Here is an 11933-nt window from a genome sequence, read left to right as displayed (position 1 = left end):
ATACCCAGTTACAAATTGCTGATGGTTTTATATTTTTTTTTTCCCTTCCTTTGACTTCTCTCTAACTACAACATTTTTTTGTCAGTTTAAATAGGAAGCTTGTTGGGCAGAGGTTGTGCCTGGAGGGGATGCTTTGGGAAAAACTGAGGCGCTCTGCATGTTCAGCAAATTTGTGCACTTGGCTGACAATCATTCAACTAACCGTAGACTAAAACCAGAGGAAATAAAAATTTATTAGGTTTTGCATAGATGATGATGGAAAGAGATTAAATATTTTTGTGAAAATAACGCTTTACAACTTTTTTCAGTTTTGCTTAGTATTCTTCCAAACTTTTATGAGCTTAACGTTGATCTCTTACTTTGGGTGACTTTTGAGAGATAAAAATATTGCTACTCATCTGCATTGGCTCACCAAGGTCTAGTCTATATCGAAGACCCTTTCTTCACCCTTTTGTAAGTTGAGAAAGATCGATGGTTTCCCAGAGCAACTTGGGATACCAGAGGTGGTGATATGGATATTCTCCACTGTGAAATTCTGGCAAAGGTCCATTCATCTTGGAGAGGATGATGCAACATTTCTAAATGTGTGTGTTTGCTAGGAATAAAGCCTTTGATTTTTAAACTTGAATGTATTTTCTTCTTTCCACAGGCTACCAGATTTGGATCTCAAGCAAGTCAAAAGGTGATTATAGATTTAGCTCTGTCTTGTTGACTGTAATTGGCTTTAAATGTCATGTATTTGCCTGCATCAATTGATTTAGACTTGATCATCAACAGACCAGTGTGGTTTTCTTTCATAGTGCACAGCAATTTTTAGGTTCTAGCTTTTATTTCCATTGGAACTGCAGTCAACTGCAGTGATCAAATTAAGCAAGAAATAAACAGTGATACTCTGCTGTGTATAACTGTCGGGTGTATTGGAGAGGCAGTGGAATGAAATGCTTTAATTCATGCTTGCAAACTTAAAATACCCTTATTTTATTTTTGTGAACCTTAAATGTGGTCTATCTTGAAGTAGTTTTCTTGGTGATATGATATAATGCAAGCCATCTTTCCATTGCTGAAGCCTAGTAAGATATTACAAATGTGAACTGCTTAACGTTGTTGTTAAATTAACTTGCTTGTGTGTATTTAAAAAAGTAGCAATTACCGAAGCACTTCCTCTTTCAAATTAGGGTTAAATCGGAGACAGTCAGACCTGAATTACACAGAGCTCTGACATAAGCAAGATCTGTTTGCATGGAAAAGTTTTAAATTCAAATGTAAAAATCTGTAAAAGACAGGATTCTTAACGTGCCGAAGTTCTGAGTGAGAGAGGGCTTACATACATTAATATATGATACAGGAAGTTTTACTTTGAACTGTGTGTGTACAGCATTAGCCTGGCATGCTTTCTGATACGCAGAGGATGCTATTGCTCAACACAAACGCGAAGCTGCAGGTGTTGGTGCTCAAACAGATGTATGCAGTGGGATGTTAATACTCCAAATAGCAAGCCAACCTTGCACGTGTTTTGCAACAAAAACATCGCGTTAAAGCACCCAAACTTGATAGAAGCTTTAAAGTATTTGCTGCTTGGCTTACATAAGAAAAAACTAAGAGTTCTACAAATCTTCCTCTCCCACTCCTTCCGGCAGTTTCCCTTTTTAGAAAACTGTTCTTTCTTTAGAATTATCAGCAAATGTCAATACAATATTAAGTGTAAAAACTCATCACATCTACTGACAATGACCTCAGCAAGATGGTGCTTTAGAGTCTAAGCTGTCTTACTGAAGCTTAAATTTTGTTCCTGAAACATCTGATCTTTTGCTCTGTAGAACAGATTTAGCATCTTTTTGGTGTAAATATTGTTTACAAGTATATTTGGTGTCCAGTGACCAAACATACTCACTCTTTGTCTTGTCAGTAGATGTTAAAGTTGGAAAAGGTTCATGCCACTTAACTTGCCTGAAAAAATGCTGCCAATATTTTGCTAAAAGCTGCTTCTACCTTCCTTGCTCTTTCTCTTTTGCTGACTGGGTAAAGTTTTGGGGCTACAAGCAGCAGCCAGAGCCGGTAACGCCCTCACATACGTTCTTGTGCATGGACTCCTTGTTGCTGTTCGTGCTGAATATGTGCATTTGCTCTTGAGCTGTTTTTTCTTTTTTTTGCCTTAAGTCAAATCTGTTTAGAATAACGTTGTGTGTTTCATACGGCAATGTTTCTTCAAACCTATTTAAAATAGGTTAATTGGATAGTGATATCCAAGCTCTGCACTCTCAGAAAACATGCTGTACTTTTGTCCATGCTCTTCATAAATGCAGCTGACTTCAGGATTTCCATTTGCATGTCTGATCCAGGAATGCACTGTACCAAGAACTACCCTGGGGTGCTGTTTGAAGGCACTTTTTAATAAATACCCCGTTATGTAGTGTTTGTAATGGTGGTTAGGATGCTCTCCTAAATTCAACAATAGTAAAGGTGAAGAAGTGATTCAGATGGAAACATAATTGTACCCAAATCTTCCTTTTCCATATTTACAGAATTATGTGGTTGAGTAAATGGGGTAATGTAAGAATTCTTCCTGATTGTAGCAATGACTTCACTTAGCATACCCGCTAAGCACACTTAGCATACATTTAAGTGTATTACACTCTTTATTATATAACTTAAACAGTTTGCCAGGTTTAATAGACTCTGAAGGATTTTTCAGAAATGAAAAATCCCCTTTCTTGTTTTTCTTAAACACTTTCTAGCCTCACTTCCAGTGGAAACAAGCCTTCTGTGATTTGCATTCACGTTGCTTATTAGGTGGAAATGGGGTTACCTTTTGCCTTTGTCTTCTCAAATAACTTTTGAACTGGTAAGGAGTAGAAGTATTGGTGATAATGGTGCTTGGCTAGAGGGGAGATCCTAGCAGTGCTGTGGCTAAGGGAGAGACTTTTTAAACACCTGGCAATCCGTGGGGGAAAGATGCTCAAGGTGCTCCGTCCCCAGGAAGAATATGAATGAAGGCTCACACTCTGACCAATGTTAGTGAGAAGATAGAAACCCTTAGGAAGTGAAACCTCATTAGGCTCTGCTAATGTTCAGGAATAATGTTTGGCTCTCAAGCAAATTGGCTCTTTTGGATTAATTGGGCTAATTCAGAAGGAAATCAGCATAATACAGCAATTCTGAAGAAAAGTTTAAATCAGTCAAAGGTGGCTTATGGTAGTAGGGAGAGGAACGATTTCAAGTGAAGTGTTTGCAAACCCTGCTGTCAATAGCGTCTTAGGAAAGTAATTTTGTGACTTATACCGTGGGCTTACGTTTTTAAGTTTCCTCTGAAGTACAGTGTCCTTGTTCTGGATTGCAATAGATTTCTGGCATTCATTGTTTTCTCTCCCTGCAAACCTGGAGCTGTAAAAAAAACTACAAAGATCTTCTATCACAGGTTTGCCTCTTGACTATTGCTTAGAAACAATTGGGCTGTTATTAATAGGTGACAATTGCAGCACTACAAGACAGAAGAATTGGTGACAAATTGGCTAAAAGGATCTAATTCTACAAGTAATTCCATTAGTAAGGAAAAATATAAGGGTGGATGAGGTCAGTTCTTCCAAATACTCAGCTGCAGGTTATTAGCCAGGGGCCCATCTTCAAGGCTATGGCTGCTTGAACCATTGCTTCTGTTTCCAGTGCAAGGTCAGACTTTGCATGGGCTCTGGGCTTCTCCAACAACCTATTGCCATGTACATCTGTTTTTAATTTATTTTCTTTTAATGTCTTCTGCAGCACTGTACTGCGTGTGCTTTTCAGCTCATTCTGCTTGTATGAATCAAAGCTTAAGGTTTCACGTGGTTTTGCAGATACTGCTGAGAAATTAGCCTGCAGAAGATGTTGGCTGTGGTTTTTTGTTGGTGGTTTTTAGTTTGGTTTTGGTTTTTTTTTTAAAGGAAAATATAACTGACTTTTGTCTTTGTTTTGCTTTTAAATAGGCATCAGAGTTAGGTCAGACATTAAATGAAAATGTTCTCAAACCTGCACAGGAAAAGGTAACTTTGGAATTAGTAAATTACTTGCTGAACATAGTTATGCTGACTTCGGGAGTGATTTGTTTCCTCCTGCCACAACTGCCCAGTTTGTCAGTGCGTCCTTCTGTTTTTTCATATACTAGCACAGCAGTAAAGGGGAAACATCAAATAATTCAAAGCTACTATTTGAGCAAAGAAAGGTTAATGAGGGTAATTTCCCTCCACCAGTCTTTCTCATCTCCACAAGAGTCTGTTACATTCGTCCCTGTTAGGTACTATTTTATAGATTTCATGTGTTCAGTAGTGGAAGATGGGACAAAATGAAAATGCACCCTTAAGTGGGTATAAAGATCACTTATTTAAAAGAATAATATTAGTAGTATCTTTGAGCATTAAGTTAATAGTGTTTTACCCATCTGCCGGCCAGCCTTGTTTTAATTCAGCTGCCTTGTTCTAATTCAGCTAAGCATCTTTGAGCCACTGTAGTTCATCTGCCACCTCATCAGGGGCAGTAGAATTTGGGGCAAAGTATACATTTAAGATGAATGGGGACAATTTATCAATAGCAGTAACATGTTCTTGCAACCTTTTTATGGTATTCGTTCAGAATATTCTGGTAGTCAGCTAAAACCAAGTTTTGCACGCATTCATACGCAAAGTGTGGTCTGAAGTAACATTTTGATGAGCAGTTCTAGTTACTGTGTTACTTCTGGGAAACTAGTTTGAAGCAGATTTTCATTTTCCCTTTACAATTGTTAGTGACCAAACCCCTGTGGCTAATGGCACTTCCAACAGCAGTTGGAAGAGAGCACACGTGCTGACCTGAGTAAATGCAGGTACGACACTAGCGGGCATGTAGAAAAAGCAGGGCAGTCCTTGTAAGTGACTACTGGTCACTGATAGTACAAATTTTAGTCAAAGATCCTCCCTAGTGTCAAATGTTGCCTTCCTGTTTCATACCTTTAAAAACCCCATAGTTTTATGTCTTTTTTCATTTTGGCATGCATTTGTTCTGTGCTTCTAGAATTTTGGATCAGCTCCAAAATTTTGATGAAGTCTTTTCTGAGAATGTGGTGTTCTACTTACCTACATACCTTTTCCCAAAATGTATTGGTTTTGATAAAGCAGACTAATTTTGCTCTCCTAAGAGAAGCAGTGCCACCACTTTGGGATATGGATTAATTTTCAATTTGAAAAGAATGGTTTAATCACTTTACAAAATAATTTCTCTTGCATTACCTTTATTAATTCAACATTCTTGACATAGTGTTTCAAATCGCAGGAGAAGACTCTAATTGGTTTCCTATTCCCTAGAACTATCCACGACGTATTTCAGAGTGCTTAGACGCATTATTTTCAGGGTTATTTTTAGGGTGCATTTCCTTGAGCTGATTTTTATTTTGTAGGACAATTTAATGAGGAAAGTTGCATTCTACATTAAAAAAAAAAAAAAAAAGTCTATTCCCCTTAGGATGTTGTGCTCTTAGTTCTAAATAAGTGTTACTTTTTGAAATTAAGTATCCAGTGATCACTGCCTGACGCGTATATGGTTATATGAAGTCACTTGCTTTGGAACAGCTGCCATTTATTAATTGCTGAAAGGCACCAATTGTATTCTGGCTGACCAAATTTCAAAGCCCTTTTAATATTTAAATAACCATGCATAAAAGAGAATAAAATGGATCTGATAGGTTTTTAATCTCTCCAAACCAATTCTTTTTATATAGTAAAATATGTTTATAAAATGTTGTGTTTGCAGATTTTTTTTTTGTACTGGTCTTTTTACACTCAGCATTAGTATAATGATACCTTCCTCAAACTGTATGCAGAGCGGTAGAAAAATCCCACAAACTAAAAAGGACTGAGATTCACTCCATTATAATCAATGGACTTTATATTGCATTTTCTGAACTTCGCTAGTTTTGACTTAAATATATTTTGATTCACTTTCAGTTTGGGTTGTTTTTTTTTTTTTTTTACACTTTTTGTTTTTAGTTGTTAAGCACAAGTAAGCTTGTCTTAAGGTTTATAACACTTTGGTTTATGACTAACTACCAATACTTTGATTCACATAGGTGAAAGAGGGGAAAATATTTGAGGAGGTCACCGTGGGGGTATCACAGTTGGCCAGCAAGGTATGAAGTGGCCTGCCTGCCTTTAAGGAGGCCAAACAGTAAGCCAGTCTCCATATTCTTGTGAGAGTTTATAGTGGGGAAAAAAAAACCACAATGTAGCTTTAGTCTCTGCTTTTGTTGAATACAGAAATTTTGAAAGTGTAATTTTCAGTATGCGGTACTTCTGTTGGGGTGTTAAAAAGCTATACAGGTATGATGTAGTCCTCATAATAGTTTCACTGAGGGCATGATGTAGAGTTATAAGACGGCCAGTGTCCCAAACACAAAAAGAAAATGCCTGCTAGAGAATATGGAGACAGCTTGCCTTGCCTTTGTACAGTTAAACTTACTAATGTTCTATACTTTTTTCTTTTCTTTTGCTATCATTGCTTGGTAATGTGGTAAGTGTTCTCTACAACTGCTAAGTACAGAAGTCCTGCACAGTCTAATACCTATTTTGATAACTTGTACAGTGTTACCTAGGAGGGTCTGCCTTTCTAGCGCGGTGAAGGTCTGCACTGGAAGCTCTATCCCTTACCAGCTTAGTGCCTTAAATGTCAGGAACATTTGAATAAAATAAGTGATGTTACCTGTGCTGTTTAGAGCCTGGCAACTTTAAGTCTGAATTCTGGGGTTCATCCTCCGTATCTGTGACTTAGAATAGTAACTTCCATGGGTGTCAGAATTTGTGTTTCTAATCCAACACCAGTCCATTACAATAACCCCCAGAGGATTCTCCTAGCAGTCCTGTTTATTCTAGAACTCAACTTTTGGCCTGTTTTACATGGGCAGTGAAATAATACCACTGAAATAGGGTGAAGATAGTTTTGTAGAACAGTAGAAATATAAATACTAGTTCCATGATTCGTAACATCAGAGCATCAGTGCTGTCGTAAAGTTTAATTTTGTGTAAGGAGTAATTCCAGCATTTTTGTCGAGGAAGCCTAGGAGAGACTCCGAAAGTTATTATTGACAATGATGTGTGAAAAAGCTAAACTTGGCCTACTTTTCACATCTTCCAGCAGCCTGATGCTATCAAATGTATGTTCTTTACGTCAACCTTGTAACTGCCCATCAAAAAGTATTAATAAGTTGTGGGTGAAATTTTCCGATGGAATGTGTTCTCCTTATCTGAACAAGTGGAGGAATGTGCTGTGGCTTTAGAGGTTGGATTTGGAAGAGGTGTTTGTTCAGTCCAAATGAATGGAGTGTCTTTTTTTTTTTTTCCTCTAGGTTCAGGGAGTTGGAAGTAAGGGATGGCGAGATGTCACCACTTTTTTTTCTGGCAAATCAGATGATAATTCTGAAAGGTATTTTTTTTGTTATTATTTTCAGTGTCTCTTTAAACACATAATTTTATCTCCTGTATGTTCTCTGCAGTATAGTAGTAGCAGGCAATTTTAAAATTTGCTAGTAGTCCTCCTGTATGTAATACGGGAGGAATTCAATCTAACTATTTGTTTATGACAGTTGTTAAACTGAGAACAAAATAGTGCACAACACCTTTGTTTTAAAATTATTCCAAATGCATACCCCCTCGCCCGTTAGTACTTAAGGCTGTTAACAAAAGTCTGTGAATCAGAATATAAACTTATGCCATTTGGAGCAATATGTCTAGTTCTTCTGCCTTTATCCTCAGTTTTTGTTTAAGCAAAGGGCAGTAGCATTATAGTTTTCTCTGTTTGTGGTCATTTATTTTTATTGTTACCTTTGTCATAACTAATTTATTTCTACCTTCCTTTTTTTTTTTTCCCCCCCATAAAAGACCGGCTGAGGGAGACAGCTACCAGAACAGTGGAGGGGAGGGCTACCAGAACAATGCTGTAGATCAAAGCTTCTGGGAGACCTTTGGCAACTCAGATCCACCAAAAGCTCATAAATCTCCAAGCAGCGAGAGCTGGACCTATGTGGACAATTCCACAGAGAAGAAGAGCTCCGATAGCTGGGACGTGTGGGGCTCAGGAACAGTCTCCAACAACAAGAACAGTAACAGCGACAGTTGGGAAAATTGGGAGACCAACTGGGAAAACACAGGAGGGGAGAGCAAGACCAAAAAACCTCCTAAGGCAACAAAAAAGGCTTCTTCAGCTGATGATGGGTGGGATAACCAGAACTGGTAGAACTCTGCTAACCCTGTTTTGCACAGCTAGGAAAGGGAGGCTATGCTGGCTGATTGAGGGGAGAAAGTTTTACATGCAACTGGAGTATCTTGGTTGACCTTTCTGATCTGTTACTTTTGTGCTTCCCATTCATTCTCCTTTCTTCTATCCCGGTTTAGGAAAAAAAAAAAAGTAGCATCTGAATCTTTTCTTACATAAAGGTGGCTCTCCCTTTTTTAAGGATAGTGATAACTGTATTCTTCTTGCACTATTGAAGCTGGGTACCGTGACTTTCTTAACATGAATGTTCAAAGGAAAAAAAATCAGTGCAAGCACACTTTCATGGCACAACCTTGCATGTGTAGGTTAGTAGGTATTCATCCAGTCCTTGTATAATTTGAGGTGGCCTGAGGTGTTTAATGCAAACAAAGGACAGGGTGTGTCTTGAAAAGATAGCCATTAAATAAGCAAACTGCAGTTGAATAGATCAAATGCCTTATGGATTGCTCTGACCATATTAAGGCTGGCAATTCAAGATGGTCTTTAAGATACTTTTTATTGGAGCTTTGTTTTTAGACTTTATGAGATTATTTTTTTTTTTTAGTCTTTTAAAACTTATTTTCTCCCCTTAGAGTTAGTAAGGAATATAGAGCTAGATAATTATTTGTGTAAACTCATAGTTTTGACCTGAGCTATCGAGGGATATCCAGAATGGCCCTACTTGCCCTTCTTGCTCAATGCATTAAGAGTTTGCACAGTGCAGCTCTCCTACACAGATAAAACCCAAAGCTGTGGTGTTCTCCTTCCTTACCTGCGCCCTTCCCCCAGTTTGAGTATTTTATATAGTCTGGTTTTTCTCTGTCTTTCTTCCTTCTACCCATCTATTTTATCTATTCTGATAAAAATGAAATCTTTCTGCTGCTTATGGTCTTTTGGACATCTGTTTGGCAACTTGGCAGTGAAACAAATTTATGAAAAAGATCCAGTAAGAAAAAATGGGTGGAAAATATGAGACCATTGGGGAGAGAGGCTGGCAGCAAGCCCCTTTCAAGATGAGTAGATGTCTGGATTTAATAGTAAAAATTAAATTAAGCAGATGTTTTCCAAATTAATCTTTAATATGTCAAACCGTATTGGTGTTTCTATCATGTATTTATCTACATTTTCTTCTTGGATCTTGTTAAAGAAACACTATTTTGGAAACTTTAGAAACTCCCTGTCAGCATTAAGGAATGAAATAGAAGATTCAGCTATGTCTCAGTTTTGACCCAACAAATTGCTTTGCGTGACACAAACTGTATCTTCTATGGAAGAACTGTGAGTTCAACGGCAAAGGTGTCCTATGTATCCCCTTTTATTTTGGGGGGTGGGTTGTAAATATACGCTCAGCCCGAAAACAGTCAGCTCACTTGAAAACTTCAAATCCTGATGTCGTTGAGTAGTCTGCTTTACTACAGGCATGGAGTTCTTTACTGTGGACCCTGTAAATCTTAAAACATACCTAAAAAGCCTTCTCTTTTTAAAATCAGTTAATTTGTTCGAGCAAACAACCAACCTAAGTAGTCAGTTACCTTAAATAATGCTTCATTTCTTTTTCTGTTCACAGAGGTTTTCAAGCTTAGAGTAATATCAAGAGGTTAAAAAGGAAGGAAAAACATGAATCGCCTCAAAAGTAGCAGATTTTCAAGGCTTAAGTCTAAGTAGAAGTAGCTCTGTTTGTAGCCTGATTCTGTATTTCTAGTAGGATCTTTCAGATGGTGAACAAAATATTTTTCTAGTTTTCTCTAGCCCTGTCCTGCAAGATCTGGGATTTCTTTTTTTTCCCCCCCTTGCTTCTCCCGATAGCGTGGTCTCTGAAGCTCGTGCAGCAGGACCCAGTGCTGCTCACGACCCAAGCACTACTCTAGGCTGAGCCATGCGAGGCGCCCGAGGCGTTCTTCCTGACATGCTGACCCTTCGGAAGTGCCGAAGGCACCAGAGATCTCTGTTTACAATGCTGCTTGTGGTACCGCTGGCAGAAGTTTACAGCCTGACTGTAAAACCAGGATTTTGTTCTGCTTTTCTCTCCAGTTCCAAATATACCTACCTTCGTCATAGCTTAATTGCATGTCAATCGTAACTTTGTATTTTTATGCATACACCTCTGTTGCCTACTTGTCATTTGTCTGCTGCCCAGTACGAAACTGTAATGCATGTACTTTGAAGGCGGTGCTGTGTATGTGCGTGAAGTGGCACTGCCCGGTCCTCGACTAACGGTTAATTCTTTGTGAAGTGTTGCAGTAGCCGTGATGGCAAAATGCATCCAATGGGTTGCACTGTCTGACTGCTGGTGTCTGTCTGGAGTGATGTGAAGCTGATTCGGCTTCCCGTGTACAAATTTATTACAGTTTCTCTTTCATAAGCCTCCTGAAATAGCTCGTAGCAGGATAAGCTTTATTTCAGTCCATGCAATCAACGGTATTGTGATGTGTGTGCGTACGTTCTCCTCAGCTGTGTGGTTTGCCTGGGAGAAAACCGATTTATTTATGTATCACTTGCAGCTACAATTGGCATGAGCCATTTGTTTGTTCTTCTGGTTTTATTTTTGTATCTCTTGAAACTTTATGTTCTAAATTAAACTAAACAGCCAGAGCCCTACTCAGGCAGAAGCTTTGGGTAATGATTTTTCTTCCAGTTGAGGGGACGGTGACAGAATGGTTGCCATCTCTCTTTTTGCAGCGCTGTGGAGAGGCAACAAAACGCTACAACTCCCAGAAAGATGGAAGATACTAAATACAATGGCAGAAAATGTAACTGCAGCCACAAAACTAGCGTACTAACTGGTCTCAGTTTGCCAGGCAAATCGGTATTTTTTTTATGACTTGTCTCAAATGTGAACATTTTACCATGTCTTCCAGAGAGGATGGAATGAGGGCATTTTCTTTTGCAAAGCCTCTGTTTTATTGGGTTTTACTTCTGTTAGTGGAGATGGCAGGAAAGTTCTTGCAGGTTGGTGGGATGCATGCAGTCAAGGTGCAGGCGTGGAGCGAGTGTTTATGAATTAAGACTTTTTTTTTAATCTTCCTCTTCTCTCCCCAAATCCTCTTTTTTTTTTTTTTTTTTTTTTTTTTTTCTGGCCGGATCACGAGCACTGTGAACGGGGGCATTGAGTGCAGCCTGCTGGAGCTGAGGCCAGCCATCTAAGTGAAGGTACGGCCGTTGGATCTGAGTGAGCATGTGGGTTGGCAAGGCTTTAGTGTCGCTGTGTGCTTCACCTCTTTGGTGGATGAAGAGGGCTCCACTTCCAATCCCACACCGTGTATTAACAATTTTAAGTCCTACAAGCAAATTTCCAGGAGAGAGTGCAGAAGGCAAAATATCTACTGCAACAATTGGACTTTGCAATGTTTGGTTGAAATTTCCCGGTGTTTCAGACTGGTTTATTCCTTTGTATGGCTTCAACTTTGGAAAATACAGAGCAGCTGGATTCCTACAGGTAGCCTGAAATCAGAAAAACTTCAAGACATTCAAACTAAGTGCCACTTGCAAAAGAGTGAAAGTCTTGGAGCATGTTCCTGAACCAGGAACCTAATCCTAGGAGTTAGGGATTATTTTAAAATGTTTCCCTTGTGTCTTGAAACCTGTTAATACTTAACAACATTTCAAGAAGCGCTTGGCCAGCTTTCCCTCATAGTTGAGACCTCAAGGATTATGCTGCTGCTTTTATTTTCCAGGCCAGACTGTGT

The 11933-nt window shown here is 38.7% G+C and overlaps 1 protein-coding gene across 2 annotated transcripts in view; it reads left to right on the top strand.

The window, feature by feature from the left end:
* ARFGAP1 (ADP ribosylation factor GTPase activating protein 1) overlaps positions 1-11247 on the top strand; it is a 23230-nt gene extending 11983 nt beyond the window's left edge. For both annotated transcript variants that reach the window (XM_009643691.2, XM_035899292.1), the window contains exons 9-13: positions 650-682; positions 3960-4016; positions 6071-6130; positions 7343-7419; positions 7875-11247. In XM_009643691.2, the coding sequence (XP_009641986.1) occupies positions 650-682; positions 3960-4016; positions 6071-6130; positions 7343-7419; positions 7875-8229 (582 nt within the window). In that variant the 3' untranslated portion in view covers positions 8230-11247. The remainder of the gene's footprint in view (positions 1-649; positions 683-3959; positions 4017-6070; positions 6131-7342; positions 7420-7874) is intronic.
* Positions 11248-11933: the final 686 nt, after the last annotated feature.

Source organism: Egretta garzetta, unplaced genomic scaffold (assembly GCF_000687185.1).
Source record: "Egretta garzetta isolate BGI_Z169 unplaced genomic scaffold, ASM68718v1 scaffold158, whole genome shotgun sequence".
NCBI classification, from domain to species: domain Eukaryota; kingdom Metazoa; phylum Chordata; class Aves; order Pelecaniformes; family Ardeidae; genus Egretta; species Egretta garzetta.
Note: the sequence above shows the minus strand (reverse complement) of the source record. Positions and strands in the feature narration are given on the sequence as shown.